Source organism: Nannospalax galili, unplaced genomic scaffold (genome assembly GCF_000622305.1).
Source record: "Nannospalax galili isolate Female #2095 unplaced genomic scaffold, S.galili_v1.0 scaffold768, whole genome shotgun sequence".
NCBI lineage: Eukaryota > Metazoa > Chordata > Mammalia > Rodentia > Spalacidae > Nannospalax > Nannospalax galili.
In genome coordinates, this window is record NW_008360317.1 from 7,595,527 (window position 1) to 7,614,803 (window position 19,277).

The 19,277-nt window shown below is 35.8% G+C and overlaps 1 protein-coding gene across 9 annotated transcripts in view; it reads right to left on the reverse strand.

Annotated features, from left to right (window-relative positions):
- The window catches only part of Pan3 (poly(A) specific ribonuclease subunit PAN3), a 165,666-nt gene that overhangs the window by 77,529 nt on the left and 68,860 nt on the right, over nt 1-19,277 (reverse strand). For 8 of the 9 annotated variants that reach the window (XM_008825062.3, XM_008825056.2, XM_029559615.1 and 5 more), the window contains one exon: nt 6,022-6,169. The exons of the other annotated variant lie outside the window; for it this stretch is intronic. In XM_008825062.3, coding sequence (XP_008823284.2) covers nt 6,022-6,169 — 148 coding nt within the window. The remainder of the gene's footprint in view (nt 1-6,021; nt 6,170-19,277) is intronic. 9 annotated transcript variants of the gene reach the window in all.

Below are 19,277 nucleotides of genomic sequence, written 5' to 3' on the forward strand. Positions count from 1 at the left end.
AGATGATCTCTGGAGTTCTCAATCAAATTTCTATTTGATTTGAAGGGAAGAGGAGGAATGACCACTAACCCTCCACACTCACCCAAGACTCAAACATTTATTAATACATGCTTTCTTTCTTTGCCTTTTAGTCTAATTGGAACCACTGATACATCCCAGACTCTAGATTGCTGAAGCAGAACCTCCCTCATTTTCAGCTGTGAAACAAAGGTAGACTGGATGGGACTGTTTATTTCTACAGAGTTTGGGAAAGAAATTCACAGGCCACTTAAAATCCTTTAAAAATCTAACCCAAGAATCATACTCTTCTGGTTTTGCTATTTTTCATCACTACCTTTACTCCTGCAATTGTTTTCTGTCCCCTATATATTCACGTCACTAAACAATGGCATTTCAGATTTAAAAGACTTTTAAAATAATCTAATATTACCATCTCCTTATAGAAATGAAAACTCTAAAACAAACCAAATAGTATATGGAAAAACCACACAGCAAACTTTAGTAGAACTGGTCCCATGCTCTAAAGGTCATCAACTCATATTTAATCTCACAGTCCAAGAACTGCTGGAACCTTTGCTGTAGATGCACATCACTGAATGAATCTGCCACTTACAACTGAAGTGAGCCCCTACCCATTCCCACCCAGCCCCTACTCCAAGCACAGGGACAAGATGGCCAATACAATGCAATTTACAAAGGAAACCCATATGGAACTCTCATATCTAACAAGACAAATTAACCAGGGATTCTCCCACCAGTAGAGTCTTATCTACCAGTAGCTGTTTTAGCCTTACCTGACATGTCTCCAAGCCAGCTGCTGCAGCCACATCCCCCTCTGCGCCATATGTGTCTCGCCTCAGTTTCCTGAAATTCCCAACTGGGACAGGAATATGGCCAGCTGGCATTCCCAACCTGGTTAGGGTTCTACAGCTCTACTGCCCAGCAACCATCCCTGGGCCATCACACTCTGTGTCTCAACACATGCACACATGCACACATGCAGCAGCCCCTTCTAAGATGAGCTCAACATTACAGGGCAATAAAATGCTCCTCTTCTCAAAAACTTTGAAGGCCCCCAATCTTAACAGTAAAATAATTAATTTTTAAATTTTATTATTTTAATAAAGAGAACAATCCTAAAACTAGAGAACCTTGAAAGATTCTGCTGTGAATATACCTGAAAAACAAAGTAGTTATAAAAAATGGAAACATGCAATTTTAAAATAATACTTACAAATACTTCAAAACTGCTTGTAAGAATGATTTAGTATCTCACAACACAGAGTGACTCTTAGTTTTGATGTTAAACTTTCTCAACGACAGCTTTTCATTCCTCATTTGACTTATTCAACTACATGAAGTTGAACATTATTCTTAAAAGTTCTTCAAAGATGTTTAGTGAATCATTAAAATTCAATTAAGAAATCATTTTCCAAGACGAAAATGAAGTTTTGCTAAATGAGTAAGCATTTACTAAGCATCATGAATACCTAAATTTATGCTAAATAAAGAATGGCCTGGTCCTTTCTTAAGAAATTTGAAACTTGTAATATAAGTTGGAAATCTAGCCAAGCATCTAAAATAAGAATATTTTAAACACAAATTATGCCTATTAAAAGTATAAAATTATTAAAAGAAATCAGTCTGAAATATCAAATTTGTGATAGAATTACTAAAGAATCACATAGAATCCATTTCAAGGTACACTTTTGAAAAATAATTACAAGGAAAATCTATTAAGAGTTTTATCATATTCAACATGGTGATGTTTAAGAACTATAAGTATTTTTATAACTTTTCAATAGTCACATTATTTAATAAACACTAAATAAGTAAAAGCAATAGATTATGGAGTTTTTGTGCTTTGAATGATTCGATATAGAACCTAACACACAGAATGCAATTTTAAATATGAGTTTAGATAGTCTACAAGACTACAGATGCCTACTATTGGTAACTTCCTACTTTCCCCCTTGCACATTTCTTTGGCTGGGTATCAGTGTAATACAGCCAGGTAGATATATCTGGATTTAATTTCACCCACAGTATTTTTCCAGTTTTTAAATTTTATAGGAGGTATTTAACCTATACACTGCCAATTTTATTATTTCTCCAGCATGTCCCCCCTTCTTTATGTTTTAGTCTTAAAGTCAGATCAGTTTTACGGACACCTATATATAATAGAATGAATCTGAAGAGAAAGTAACTATAAAGGTATCACGTAGAAAACACTTATATATCCTATTTGACAAAAAGAACTATTTACTAGTGGATGAAAGATAGACAAAACAGTTTAGTTCAGCATAACACAGAATTTATATTTTTTATTCAACCATCTAACATGTAAATTGGGGTGCCTTGGTTAGCTGATGAAGTCCTTATGCTACATGACTAAGCAGAGATTAGATAACCATTTGTCAGAAATGCCCCCTTCAGATGGGCACTATGAAAACTTGTTTACGCCTACTTGGTTGCTGATATTAGATTCAAATAAGCCAACTGCTATACAATTAGATGAATTAAATCTACATTTCCTCATCTATGATAGAAAATGCCATAGACCTAACGAATCACAGAACTTTATTACTTTCTTAGTATAGAACTTTAAAACTGAAAAGGATCTTCTTATCCAAACCCTTCTAAATCATGTGTTTATAATGTCCACAATCAGAAAGTTTCAATTATTATGAACAAAAAAGATGAATAAATATCCACATCCATTCTCTTCACCTTCCCTTTCTCTCCCATACTTTTCCCAAGATGAAAGTAAAAATAACAGCATTAGCAGTTCTGTCAATTACTCAGCACCATCATTTTCAGAACTAAACAATAAATAACTGGTCACTATCTAAGGAAACCGGCTCTGAAAACATCCTATTTCCCTTAAATTTATTCTTTTCAAGGGATGGGAAAAACAGACGAAGGGTATGGACCAGTAATATAACGCTTGCCTAGAATATATGAAGCCCTGGGTTTGATCCCAAGCAATGTAAAATGAACTGCAAACAAATCACCTAAAATAAAACTGGTATTAAATGAATATCATTATTAATAATGCTTAACACAATTATTATTCTCCTTAAATCAAGCATATGAAATTTACAATAAAATAGATCAACTGTTCAGTCCAAAAAACATGTAATATCCTCAATTTTGAAGGAATGACTATTTGAAAACGCTGGTTATTATGGCCATTTCTTATTTATGCATCAATAGCAGCCTTTTCATAATCAAGAACACTTTAATTAAATAGGAGGAGGTGCTCAATTCCCAAGTCACAGCTGCGGGATACAACAGAAGAGAAGTAAGAACACTATCCAGAAACGTATGCTGCTTCTAATATCTCTCTTAAAAACAATTTTTTTTTTTTTGGTCTTTTTGAGACAGGGTCTCCCTGTGGTACTGACAATTTCTTAAGAGATAATTAAAGTATGCTAATGTTTAGTTTATTACATCTATTATAAAATCCAAATTGTATTAGGGAAAATTCTGATAAAAACATTCAGCAATTGGTTTTCATGATTAAAGTTTTTTTGTAGCAAAAAGACTGACGCATGAACTATCATTCCACTTAGCACAGTCATAATTTCATTTCTAAAAATCAGTTCAGAAAAGTCTTTGCTAAGACAGAACTATTAGAAAAATTTCTAGACCATGTAATGCAAAAGTATTCATACTGCAACTAGCATACTTGAAAATATAATTTTGATTAAGGTGTTAAACTAGTGGTTCTTGACTTTTGGATGGCTATGAATCTCTGATAATAAAATCTGTGACCAGAGAAAAATGCCTATTTTAAATAAAAAGTATGAATATAATTGAAGGGGTTCTCAGAGACAATGAAGCCTAAGTAAGTTATCATGCCTTATATATCCATAAAACAATCACTTAGGACACTTAGAAATGTACAGGTTTAAATCTGCATACATCAATGAAGAACACAGATCCTTGATTTCTGGTATTATAATGGAATAAAACAGCCGTATATACAAGGCAACAGAAACTTTATGTATCACATATTCTAACATGTCTAATTATTCCTAATAAGCTATAAATAAATTCAAATAATTTTTGTATGAAGTTTTACTTCTTGCATTAAAATGAAAATATAATTAGTATTTTTTTAAGTGATCAAACAAATTCAAACAAGAAAGCCTGGTTCATTCAGAACCTACTTTTTGTGTCAGGAATTATGCTTTTGCTCTTTATGATTTTCAGCAAACCCAGATCTTAATGGTTAACTCAACTTTGCTCATACTTTTTACTTTTGGTCAAAAATATTTTTAGGAATATACTCTCTGCATGAGGGAAATCAACTATAGGGTAGGGAAGTGCCAAAGTATTTAAAGAGTCCTATTTTATAGAAAGTAACAATTTGACTACTTTAGGGCAACAATTTTTTGGAAGATCAAAACTAAAAGAAAAATGTGTAACTGATAATTATCAACAGGTTACACCTACAGTGGCCAATAAAATGTTACAGATAAATTAAATCATCACTAAAGTAGGTAAACAAAATTCTATAATCTTAATTTTCCTTATTAAAACCTAAACATGCATCCCCAAGTCTTGAAAATTATATTTATGAACAAGAAATAGAAGACAATGAAGGGTTGTAAAAATGGGGTCTGAAAGGAAAGAAAATTTAAGGTTTTCTTTTCTCATCTCTAGAGAATTAAGCCATTAGACAAAGTAGAGAAGAAGAATAAATGCAAACCATGCATTATCCCAGTACTTTTGGAAAAATATTTAAGCTTAACTGACACTTGAATAAACACTTTTGAAATAATGGCTGTTAAAAATTCAAGAATCCTGTTAAGACATAGTAACCTACTTCCAATGGTTCCAATGTCATTAGTAGGAAGAATATCATTCTAATGTTAGGGTTAAGTAGAAGAATAAGCATTTTCTCGGTTAAGTTAAATTAACTTCACCCTACGGCATTGGTCCAACCGTATGACACTGCAACGAGACATTAATGTACAAAGTTCATGAGGAAGAATTGCCAACTGGGTTACGAAAGAAAGAAAAAATTTACCATGTCACAAGTATGTTCACAATTGTGTGGGGGCCTGCATTTGTATCTATCCTGGGGCACATGCAGCCTATATGAAGGTTGCACGTGAGACACACCTAATCTATGAAGCTCCAAAAAAAAAAAAAAAAAAAAAAAAAAACACCACTGAAACATCTACCTATAAACAAGTTATCACTTACTGAAAAGCTTAAATACTGCCAAGTATTAATGGATTTTTTTAAAGCTAAATGCCTTCACATTCTAAAATTCCCTGTAGTATTTTTACTGCCTCGTTGTTGAAAAAGCCCTTTATAAGGGGTCGAGTGTACATTTAGCATGTGTGAGACCCTAAATTTGAACCACTGGCAACCCTGAAGCAGTCTGATCAAATATGTAAACAAAATAGTTAATTTTTAACTAAGAAAAGCCATGGTCTTGTGATTGGTAGGTGGATTTCCTTAGTGTCAATGCTTTGTAAAAACATAATGGTAAATTATGAAGCTGCTCAGAAGCATAGTTTCTTTAAGAAATCTTAGATATATAGCTGACATGCAGACTATACTTCTGTAAACAATGTGAATCCACCTCAGCAGCGGGAAAAAAATCATTGTAGTATATTGCTTAAAAGCAAAGCTTTTACACTACCAATACTCAATTCGGGCACTGCTTTCCAGGGAAGAAGAGAAAGTTTACTGATTTAACTGAACTGAAAAGAACCACAGGAGAAAAGGCAAGAGGGCAAATGAAAGGAGGAGGTTTGGAAGGAAAAGGGAAAGAGTAGAGGAAGCAAGAGAGGATGGAAGAGGAGGATGCTAATATAAATCCCTGGCAACACAAGGTTGTTATTCAAGCTGAGTTACCAGAGGCTGATGCGCTAAGACAGATGGTCTCTTTGTTGCACAGTGAATCATTCCAGTACACATTTTCAGTTCTGATAATATTTAAATAACACAGTGCTTACAGTCTGATACCTGGAACTCACTGGAAATAGTTACTCAACTTACCTGGTACTAATCCAGCAGTAGCAGGGCTTCCCATGGATGGGTGAGAGAAAACTTGAGAGAAGGCAGACATATTTGACTGGGACACGTTACTCAGCCTGGAGGTTGATCCTCCTTTAGGAATAAACTCGCTTGCAGTAGGATTTGGTGTCTATTTGAAAATCAAATATAGGTAGTTAACACACTGTAGGTCCCCAAAAGACATTTGCCCCTACTAGGTATTACTCGCCACAATGTTTTACTTATTAAGTACATATTTTATTGAAAGGATTTATGTGTTTTAGTTTCCATATTTTAGTGTAGTATAATTAAATTTCTGAATGAAAATTGCTAAATAAATTTGATGATTTTAATTTTCCATTTGCAGAATTTTAACCTCCACAAAATGTAAAATTTGCATGCATCATTTCCAAACCAGCCTTCCTTATACATTTTAGAGAATGGGGAGGTTAAGAATACCTCAAAACTGAGCAACAAGTTTCTAATTTATTATCTTTAAACCGCTTCCCAGGATAAAGGTGAAAACTGCCTTTCTTCCAAAATAATCACTTCTTTTATTGTAAGGACAAACATCTCTCAATTATGGTGCTATGTACTGAAGTATCAGAAGACAAGAAAAATACTTAAGGCAACGTTCAAGGAAACCTAATGTAAAGACCTCAATGCTGTGCAGTACCACATGTGGTTTGTTTTATTTTTTATCACATAAGATTACATAGAAAAATATTCAAAATGGTACTCCAACATATCTTCTCACATATTCAGGGTGAATGGCTGTAAGATACTATATATTAAATTCATAAAGCCTGTTTTTGTCTACTTGGAATTCCCACAGAAGGCAGAAAATAAAAAGATGAGTTACTATACAACTTAAATTTCTTATTTGATATAAATGACATGTTAAGTTAGAGTTCAAAGTACTAGATTTGAAAGGTAACAAGTCACAGACTAAACAAATTATCAACTAAAATGTCACCAGCTATAAGTCAAATAAAATTAAATGAAGTGGTAAAATATGGAAGAAAAACTAGAGTTAATTTCAACATACTGGAAACACACATCTAAGGCATGATTCTAAAAAGAAATGGTTAGGCCTAGGCCAATATGTATTTTCCAGAGAGGAAAAAGTCCCTTTTTTATTACATAAGTGAATTTTTGAAATCTTCAAATATTGAAGTTTTCAAAAGTTGTGGCATACTCTTGATGGATGATAAACATTTCTGGAATAGAAAACAAGTCCATGAGTTTTACTGATAGCAGTACTTCAAAGTTATAAGGAAGCAAATGACTACTAAGCAGCACAGCAAAAATGCCAGACCTAGTGTGTACCAGTTAACCCTAAATCTATCTTAGAAGAAAAAGGTCAAAACAAAACATATCAGATATCTTGTGGAATCTAAAATGGCTAGCAGAGATGATGACTTCAAGATTACAAGTTTACTGGGGAGACAACATTAGATAAGGAAAATCATAAAAACATTAAAAATGTACCCTTCACATATGCGATAATCATACAGAATTATAGACTACTTAATTTCAAAGTGACTTTCTCCAGTTTAAACGCATTTTTACTTTAAAAACAGGTATTTCTGTGTGTATGTTGGGAGAGAGAGGTGTACGTGTTTGTACTTTTGTATTTGGGTGTAATGTGCATATGCATACATACGGAGGCTAGAAGTAAAACTTGGGTGTCTTCTATTGCTTTCTACTTAAAAAAAGATTATTTATTTGTATATTATGTGTAGAGGTATTTTGCCTGCATGCATGCAATGCCCACAGAGACCTGAAGAGGGCATCAGATTCCTTAGACCTGGAGTTATGGACATGTTAGCTGCCACATACGTGCTGGGAACCAAATCCAGGTACTCTGCAAGAACAGTAAGTGCTCTTAACCACTGAGCCATCTCTCCAGCTTTGAGACAAGATCTCTCACTGAACCTGGAGCTCACCAATTTAGGCTAAACTGGCTGGCCAGCAAGCATAAAGGATCTTTCTGTTTCTGTCTCTCCAGTGCTAACAATTAAATCATTGCCCCTGGCAATTATGTGCTTGCTGGGAACCTAAACTCATGTCTTCATGTTTGCACAGCAAGCCTTTTACCACCTAAACTGAAACTATTACCACAGACCCATAAAAAACTATTTTTTAGAGTCCCTATAAAAAAGGAAAAGAAGAAGGTTCATAGTACTTTTAACAAACCATATATAAGATAGCACATTTTAAAGGGGCTTCTAAATTTATTACAACAGAAGTTAAAATTAATGTAACTTGAACTTAATGCACTAAACTTCAATTCCAAGATATTAAATAACTACAGAAGTCAAAAATCCACCAACAATGAACAGGAATTAAGAGATGAAAAGAAGGGCCTATTAACCTGCCTCTCTTGTTTTATCCCTTGAGTGAGAGGTTTGTGCCTTTTATTTAGCTCTGAGCACTTGAGATCACAGATAAACAACAAACTCTAGGAGTAAGAGAGTATAACTACTATTGACAAATAAAGTAACTATAGCTAGAACAGAGTTCTTTAAGTCCAACTCATAACATTCTCATGGTAAGACTTAGCAAGACAGTAAATATAATAAACAAGACACATTCTGGATAATGAAAATGTAGTAACTATACACAATTATACACAATAGAATTTTATTCAGTTATAAAGAAAAATGAAATCTGCAAGTAAATGGATAAAACTGGAAAGAATTACACCGAATGAGGCAACCCAGACTCAGAAAGACAAACTCTGCATGCTCTCATATGTAGATCTAGACATGCGTGTTTAACTTGGAATACCTATAGAAGCCAGGAAGCTAGAAAGGGGCCACCAGAGGGAGGATGATTTAAGGGAAAGGAGATAGTAGAACACAGGTGAGATGAAAAGGAAAGGAGGAATAATGAGGACAGAGATTTAGCAGAGGGAGGATGGGAAGAGAAGAGGAGAGGAAAGCAGGATAACTAACATTAAGGATGTCTGAAAAAGCCATATGGAAACCTACCAGGAAAGAGCTGCTCTGCCAGTTTTCCTAATACCAGAAGATGCTATGCAGGTTACAGGGGGGGAACTGTCATCAACACTTACCAAGCTGTGAATACTGTGAACTAACATGGTAAGATATGCTCGTGGGTGCAATAGTAGCACAAATGTTATAGGGGTAATCAACTGCTTTCTGATTTAAGGCACACTCCACAGTCCGATCTGGGACTGTAAATCTACCCTACAACCTGTGGTGGGAGAACTCATAGGCTCCAAGGTAAATCTACTACTACTATTTTGCTACATGAATAAACAATCAAACTACCCTCTAAATATGTATTTTTATACCCCTAGAGTAGTGCAGGTCTCAGTACAATACTCCTTGTTCAGTGGACGGCAGTTACACAAAAACTCAGAACTAGTCAAAGTGCTGAGAATAAGTGTGGAATGCTCAGCCACAAATGGGACACCTATATCACCTCTCTTCCCCTCCTCTTTCCTCCTCCAAGGCTCAGGGAACACCACAGAAGAGGAGACAGAAAGACTGTAAGAGCCAGAGGCTGGGGAGGAGTGGGATGAAAGTGTCTTCTGACAGGACAGGGCTGCTACCCTCCTGAAACAACAGCAGCTGTGGTTACCTACACAAGACCTATACAAGATCAACCAATCAACATTCTGGCATGAGTGGGGATGGGCTCATGAGCTCACAGCTGTACCAAAGGTACTGTTGAGCATTAATGGCTGCTAAAGTAGGAAGAGTCAGTTTTCTCTAGAATGTAGCCTCTAGTAGGTCACCTATGCTCCAATGGATGGACCCATACCCATTTGTATATGGGCAGCATAAACTGGACTCCATGGAATACTAAAAAATAAAAATTAAAAAAAAAAAGACAAGTTGGGAGGGAGGTTAAGGAGTAGCTCTGGGAGGAGTTAGGGAGAGGGTTGGAGGGGTGAATATGACCCAAATACATTATATACATGTACAAAATTCTTCAAGAATTAAAAAATACTTTTTTAAAACAGGACATGAAATTGGAAAGGAGATGGGGGGAGAATTTAGGAAAGGAGGAGATGGAGGTAGGGGGGAGATAGAAACACGTATGAAATTTCTAAAGAATAAAAATTTGAAAGCTTTTAATAAAACAGATGGATTTTTGGTACTGAAAAGATGGCTCAGTAGTTAGCACTTGTTACTCTCACAGAGAACCCAGGTTTGGTTCCCGAAACACCCATGGCAACTCACAACCATCTATAACTAGTTCCTTAGGGATCCAAAGCCCTCTTCTGGCCTCCATGACCACTTACACACATGGTGTACATGAACTCACACAGGCATACATACATATACATGAATTAAAAAATAGATTGTCCTTTAGAAAGATGCATCCTTGGCTGGGCATAGTGGAGCATGGTCCTTTAATTCCAGTACTTGGGAGGCAGAGGCACAGAGTTCTCTGTGATATCTAAGTCAGCCTGGTCTACATAACGAGTTCCAGGCCAGCTTACACAGTGTCTCAAAAAACAAACAAAAAATAACAAATAAATAATAAGATAAAAAGATGCATTTAAAAATTTTTAATATTTTCTTTATTATTTTTATTTTATGTGTATGAGTGTATTGCCTACATGTATGTGAGTGCAACCATGTCATGCGATGCCACGGAGGACAGAAGAGGGCTTTGGATTCCCCTGGAACTGGAGTTAAGGACAGTTTGTAGCCACTATGTGGGTGCTGGGAATCGAACCCAGGTCCTCTGCAAGAGCAGTCAGTGCTTTTAACCGCTGAGCCATCTCTCCAGCTCAAAAGATGCATTCTTAACAATTCTTTATTTCTCATTTAAAATATAAAAGTTTCATTAAATCACAAAAAAATTAACAAAGTAGCATAAGCATACACCTTTTACAATTAAGAGGTAATTGTTTGAAAGGCAAACTGCTAACTAAAATCAATTACCACATTAAAATAAAATGTCTGTTCAGAAAATAAAACAACTTCTTTAAAGTTTAGAAGGTAAAATTGTTCTCCCCTCTGCCTTCTTGCTCAGGAAAGGGAATCAGACCCAGTACCTCAAGCAATGCTAGCCAAATGTTCTACCACTTAGCTACATTTCCAGTCTGAGGTAAAAGCTTTACCTAGGACAACTCAATAAACAACTCAATAATTGAGTTAGTCAGCATGAATTCCAATCAAGTAACACATTCACTTTTTATATTTATAGCTTTAAGTTCTCACATACTTAAATTTACCCTGCACTTTTTGTAAAAAGTCAGTTAGTACTTCTTACACAGTGAGTTCTCCCCAAACACCACCATCCCCTAGCATTTGGGTATGAAACCATCTGTAACCTCTGGATGCAAATATACTAAATAGAGTTCTAACTCTTAGCTCAAATGTTATCACAGTATCATTATACCTTAAAAGAGGTAACAATTCTACCCAGACATCCCACCTAACCCAGCTAATAACTGCTTGCCTACAACTGCTGAACAAAGTTTATATCAGCCCGTTACACACTAGAGTCACCTGGGAAGAAGAAATCTCAATTGGGGAATTTCCTCCATCGGACTGGCACAGGGGCATGTCTGTGGGGCACTTTCTTAATTACTAATTGATGTAGGAGGACCCAGCCGACTGTGGGCATCACCATCCCTGGGCAGGATGACCTGGGATACATTACCTGAACTGAATAAGAAAAAAAATAGCCAGGCAAGTCAGCAGGCAGTGTTCTCCCATGTACTCTGCTTCAGTTCCTGCCTTGAGTTGCCACCTTTACCTCCTTTGGGGATGGACTGTGATGTGGAAGTGTAAGCCAAATACACCCTCTCATCCCCCAAATCAGTGCTGTATCACAGCAACAGAAAGCAAACGGGACACATGTAAAGGGGTTTTCTGATGAAGTTTTAAACTCAGATTTATCATAATTTGAGCCTTTTCTTCTATTGAATTACTCTGCATAAATTATTAGTTTTAAAGTAAAATTCAGTATTTAATACCTAAATGGATCTATTAAAAACAGAGTGAAACAGCATAAAAATACAATCATTGGAATTTTTTAAAATAAGATACAGGTTTATACTAAATGAAAAAAGAACAAGATGTAATATTTCATTGCAAACATGGTAGAAATAAAAAGAATCTAAATTTAGATCCTTGTCCCACAGTGATGAGAAATGGCTGAGAAACTCTGAGAATATTTTAATCATTTTTATTTTATATGTACACCATGTGAGTGCCTGGTGCCTTTAGAAGCCAGAAGATTCCCCCTGGACTGGAATTACAAGTGTTTGTGAATCATCATGTGGATACTGGGAACTGAACTTGGGTCCTTTGCAAGAGCAGCAAATGCTCTTAACCACTGGGCCAATTTTTAAATTACATTTATTTACTTATTAATGTATTGTGTATGTCCAAATGCCACAGCTCACTTGTGGAGGTCAGAGGACAACTTGTTTTCTCTATCTACCATGTGAGTCCCTGGGACTGACTTCAGTGGTCATGCCTGGAAGCAAGAGCCTTTATCTGCAAAGTCACCTGGCCAACCCATACTAATATTCTTAAGTATGGGGTTTTTTGTTTGTTTGTTTGTTTCACTTTTTTACATTTATTTATTTGGGGGGTAAAAGTGGGCTCATACCACAGGGCACATGTGGCGGTCTGAAGACAACTTTTCAGGAGCTGGTTTTCTAGTTCCAACAAATGGGTTCTAAGGATAGAACTTAGGTCAGTCAGGCTTGGCAGCAAGGGTCTTTACCCCCTTGAGCCACCTCACAGACTCTGTTCAGGGTGAGGGTTATTGGAGTTTTTTGGTCTTTTTGAAACCAAGTTTCCCTGTAGCCCCAGCTAGCCCAGTAACTCCCCACGTAGACTAGGGTGGCCTCAATCTCACAGAGATTTGCCTGTCCTGCCTCCCAAGTGCTGGGATTAAAATAAAGGCATGCACCATCAGGCCTGTTAAATCACATCAAAACCTCAAAGCCATATTATATCTTCCATGGTATGGCTCCTCATAATGAGTTCATTACCTACCTTATCTGGCTTCACACACTGATATCATTAATCTTTCTACTCTGAGAATGATCTCATGATTTTTCTTATAATCTTTGGTTTTTTTAGGTATAACTAACACATAGTAAGCTTTACATATTTAAAATGCCAACTTTGGCCAGAAGCAGTAGACCATGTCTTTAAACCAGCAGGGAGGTAGAAACAGGCAGATCTTTGTGAGAGTGAGATCAGCCTAATTCCAGGCCAACTGGGGCTACAGCAAGACCGTCTCAAACAAAGCAAAACAAACTAAATTCCAAACTTTGATAACTTTTGAATAGGTAGGTAACCATACAATCACTTATCAACTTAATAAATATATTATTTTAAATCCCTTCTTCTACCCTTCCATTGTGTCTGTCTCTAGGCAACTGCAATAAGCTTTTGGCATAATAGTTTGCATTTTCTAGAATTATATACAATCGAATCATATATACACATGTAATTACTTTCAGTGGTATTTCTGACAACGCATAAACAACATTTTTAGTGTTGATGAATATTCAATATCAATATATATAGTAGCATAATCCACTGAAAATTTATATTATTTCCAATTTGGGGTCACACAAATAAGGTACTGCTAAACAATTACATAAAAGTCTCTGATGTACATACATTTATTGATCTTGGCTGATAAACCACTAGTAAATGACCTGGACATATAGTACTTGTTTATATATAACCTTTTTTCAAGAAACTAGCAAACACTTTAGAAGTGTGTGCTATACATGAGACCATGCATTTGGATTCACAGATTTTGGATACTCTTTTTCATTTTAGACTTCCAAATAGGTGTGACACCTTCCTGTGGTAAATGTGTACATCCCACAAGGCTTGCTGTTCTACCTCTTCTTTGATGAAGTGTCCATATTTTCTGACTTTTTAAATATTTTACCTAATATTTTTATTTTGTGTGTAAATGCACCCGTGTCATAAAACGCCCACAGAAGTCAGAAGAAGGCATCAATTCCCTGGAACTGGAGTTATGGATGGTTATCAGCCGCCATGTGGATGCTGGGAAACGAACACCAGGTCCTCTGTAAGAACAGCCAGTGGTCTTAACCCCTGAACCATCTCCCCAGTCCATTTTTTGACTATTTTAACTGAGCTCATTTGTTTTTTGTCATGGATTTGAGTTTGGAGGCTATAATCTATCTTTCTACTTTCTTTCAGGAAGACCATGTTTCTTTATGAGTCTAAGAAAAACTCACAGATATTGTTTTCTTTCTCTAAGTTTTATGTATTACATATAAAGCTATGATCCATTTTGAGCTCATATTTGGATAAAGCATGAGGTTGCTGATAAAAGCTATTATATACATATATATCCTATTATTCTAGCACAATGTGCTAAGAGGATTGTTTATTTTCCACTAAACAGACTTTGCTCCTTTATTGAAATCATTTGTGTGTTGATGAGTTACTTTCTGAACTCTAATCTGTTCCATGAATTTTTCTATTTGGATGTCAAAGTCACATTGTCTTGATTTGAATAGCTTTACAGTAAGGTAGTGTAAAGTCTCATATCTTTTAGCTTTTAAATTGGTTTGGCTTATAAATCCTCTATATCTTCAAATGAGTATTAGAATAAAGGTGTTAGTTTCCATTTAGTCTGTCAGGATTTCAACTGGAATTGTACTGCATTGCTCAATTTTTGGGAGATCTAATGCCTTAACATTATTAAACCTGCATGTCCTTTATTACTCTCAAAAATGTTTCATAGTTTAAAGTCTTCATTCTTTTAGTTTGAATGATACTAAAATGTTTTAGATTTCTGTTGTTACTCTGACACGTTTTTAAAATCCATGATCATTGTTAATATGTATGCATCAGTTTTCTACAGCTACGTTAACAAATTATCATAAATTAAAAAAAAATTTATTTATTTATACACCCACTTCCCAGGTAGCACCCTCCCATAGCCTCCCTTCCCCCACTAGAGCCCTTATATTCTGATATCCCTGCTACTGTCTGCTGTGTTGTCGGCACCCCCAGCCATTCCTCACTACTTGCCCTTCTGGTGAATCTAGTCAGCCTATCTAGAGGTCTTTGTTTTAGGAGGGTCGGCTGTTCTTCATCTAGCGGTAATCAGCTGTCTATATTCCTTTGGATAAGATTGGGGTCTGCTGTTCATTTTCCCAGTTCTATGCTGGGTTACTATCTGGGAATCCCTTTGGCCCCCCTGGCCATCAAGTCAAAAGAAGGTATTGCTTGTCTGGCATTTACAATTTATATGTTATGTATATGAGTGTGCTATTGCATGTATGTAAGTGCACCCATGTATACAGTGCCTGAGGAGGTCAGAAGGCACTTGAACTGGAATTACAGGCGGTTGTTAGTTGCCATGTGGGTGCTGGAATTTGAACCTAGGTCCTCTGCAAGAACAGCCAGTACTCTTAACAGCTGACCCATCACTTCAGCCAAAAAAAAAAAAAAAAAAAAAAAAAAAAAAATAAATTTAATGATCTAAAACAATAGAAATTTATTCTCATACAGTTCTGGGGCCCAAAAGCCCAAAATAGAGGTATTGGCAAGTTCACAGTCCTTCCAAAAGGTCTAGAGCACCTTATGTTTCATTCTCTCTTGGCTTCTAGGAGCTGCCAGGCATGCTTTCACATCCTGTGGCTTCTATCACTCCAATTTCTGACCTATGTTCCTAACACCTTCTCTTATGTGTAATCTCTTAACTCAGTCTTATAAGGATGGTTGCCATTGGATTTGAGGCCTTTGGATAGTCAAGGATGATCTCTCAGATCCTTACCTTAATTATATCTTCAAAGATATAATTTGCTTTTCCAAATAAGATAAAGTTCACAGGTTCTGGGGATTGAGTGATATAACACATCTTTTTGGTACCACCTAAAAGTGGTATGGCACACTACAAAGATGACTGTGTATCTGAAAAATTACGTTTTTACTCCTTTTCAATTTGTAAATTATGTATTTCTTCTTCTTGCCTTAACACATTAGCATATGCACTAACATGCTAAACTGAATGCTTACTTAGCAATCTTTAAGAAAAAATATCTATTTGTTATGAGTGTAGTTTTACAAAGATGTACTTCATCAGGCTAAGAATATTCCCTATATTCCTATTTTGCTCAGAGTTATCAGAAATGGAAGTCTGTTTTTGTCAAATACACTCCATCTACTGAAATTATCATATTGATTTTGATTGGCTAATATAAATAAATCAATTTTTTTTTTTTTTTGGTCTTTTTGAGACAGGGTCTCCCTGTAGCTCCAACTGTCCTGGAACTCACTATGTAGACCAGGATGGCCTTGAACTCACAGAGATCTGCCTCCCTCTGCTTCTCAAGTGCTGGGATTAAAGGCAAAATCAATCGACTTTTATAATATCAAACCAGGCTCAACATTACTGAGACAAGTTTCATATTATGGTATAATTTCTACATAATTTGATTTGCTAAAATTTTCAATTTGCTAAAATTTTGTTAAGAATTTCTACAACTATGTACATGAGGGTCAACAGTCTACTTTCCTCCTGGTAAAATAAATGCCTGAATATATTTGATACCATAGTAATACTAACTTCATAAAATAGACTGGACGTAATCCCTTTTAATTTTTTTTCTTTTTAGAGAAGTCTATTTAGAATCTGTAGATTTTTCTTCAAATAGTAGGTAGAATTCACCAGTGAAAACGTCTGTCAAATTCCTTTTCAGTGTGGGTATATACCATGGGCATATGAAAGTCAGAAGACAACCTTCAGGAGTCAGTTCTCTCCTTCCACTCTGGTATGACAGGGTCTTTCCTTCCAGGCTAGCTGGCTCATAAGCTTCCTAGTTATTCTATCTCCGCCTTTCATCTTGCTGTAGAGTGCTGAGATAACAGATGCAAAGCCCCACCCCCATCCTTTTCACCCCTCCTGTTCTAGCATCTAGCTTATTTTGTGTGTTCCCAAATTAACTTCAGGTTGACACGCTTGCCACATTGAGCACCAACAATGTGCTGAGTCATCTTGCTGGCCCTCTTGTCATAGCATAAAGCAGTTCATAGTAATATCCTTATATTGAATGTATTTATGGAATCTAATGATGTCACTTCTTTCCAGATAATTTTTATTTTTCGTTCTTTCCTGTTCAATCTATACTTTAATAGATCCTCATTAAATTTTTCTCTGTTTTTCTTTAAGATTTACTTTATTTATAATGGGAGAAAAGTTACATGCACCTAAGTGCAGGTGGCAGTGGTGGTTAGAGACATCGGATTTCCTGAAGCTGGAATTGCAAGCAGTTGTGACCTGCTTGACATCGGTGCTGGGAATCAAATGCTAGTCCTCTGTAAGGGCAGTAAGTTCTCTTAACAGTTAAGCCATCTCTCCAGTCCATTTTCTTTTTTCTATTCATTTCTGTTTTGAACTTTTCTTATGCTTTCTTCAGGCTTAATTTACCATTTTTATTTCCTAGTTCTTAAGGCTGAAGCTACAATCATATTTCTTAATACAGACATTTGCTAAAAACCTGTTGCTATAAAGTTCCTATTATTACTGATTAATGGCATCCCATAATTTTTGATGTTTTCATTTCAGTTCAAAATATTTTCCTATTTCTTCTTTGACCCCCTAAGTAATCAAAAGTATATCATTGATTTTCCAAATATATCAAAATTCTACAAAAACCAAAATTTTATTGATTTCTAATTCTACTGTGGTCAAATCATATTTTATCTAACTTGAAAGATTTATTCATGATCTAAAACTAACCTGACTGGTCTTGAAAAGAACATGTTTGGCTTTTGCTGGACAGTGTTCTCTAAATGCCAATTATGACAAGTTGGTTTGGGGGCTGTTCAAGCTTCCTACCTCAATGATTTCCTGCTTTCTTCTAATATTGAAAGAAGAGTCTTGTGAGGGTGCACACACCATGTGGAGTCCAGAGAAGGATGCTAGGAGTGTTACTCTATTGCTCTCTTCCTTATCCTCCTGAAAGAAAGTCTTTCACTGTTTTACAGCTAGGCTGGGCAGAAAACCCCAGCAATACACCTGCTTCACTCCCACCAGAACTGGGGTTGAAGGCATCTGCGGCCACACTGAGGTGGGTGTTGGTGATATAAACTCATGTCCTCATGCTTGCACTCAGCAAGCACTCTTTATCTACTGAGCCATCACTCTAGTACCTAAAGCAGGTTTCTTATTGGTATCATATAGTTTAATCACACATTTTTTTAATTCAGTCTGAAACACTCTGCCCACCATTGTGACGTTCAATGTACATTTAATGTCATCATCAGTGCATGACTGAGTTTAAATCCATTACCTCTTCTGTTCCATCTGATATACCTCTCTCCCTATGTCTCTGAAATTATCTGAATATGTTTCATTTACCTCTTCACCTATTGGGTAAAACTCTGTTCTGTTGTCATTGTAGTTGCTTTAGGTTTTAAGGTATGCATATTTAGCTTATCAATGTCTTAAGTTCGCTAGGGCTGCCAAAACAAAAATATCACATAATAAACAACAGAAACCCATTTTCTCAGTTTCACAAGCTAGACATCTAAGATCAAGGTGTACCACCAATGGCTTTTCCTGAGGCTCTCCTTGGCTTCACAGCTCTTTCTCATTATACTCTCACCAGATCTTTTTTGTTGTACATTCACGTCCCTGGATTTCTCATTATCTCTCATTGTCTTCAGTAAAAGGACAACAGTTATACTAATGTAAGACCCCATCTTATGACTTCATTTAACCTTAGTTACCTCTGTACAGTTCTCATCTCCACATACAGTCAGTCACATGGGGGTTAGGCTTTAATACATGAATGGAGGGCAGACGGGGCATCACTCAGTTCATAGTATTATCATCCAGCTTCACGAATACCTTAGGTACAAGAAAAACTACATTCCACAGCCTTTTGGCTATTTTCATATTCTTCTATATATGCTGTAAATCCTACAAGTTTATCATTTTTATTTGGCTTTCAACAGCCAGTTATCTTTCAAAGACAAATTATAAGGATATTTTCTTATAATTTGCTCATACAAGTTTGCTTCTGTGCATAATCATAGCACATTTCCAAAATAACAAAATGAAGTTTGGTGAAATCAGTTTAAATTAAACTATATACCCAAAATGAATTTCACCCATTTTTATGTGTATTCAGTTAACTGCATTTTAATATTTTTCCAAAATATAGAATTTTAGTGTGATATTTTAGTTTATGTTATTTCCAGTGAGAAATCTGCTACCTAAATTGTTGTTGCTCAAAAGAAGGGTTG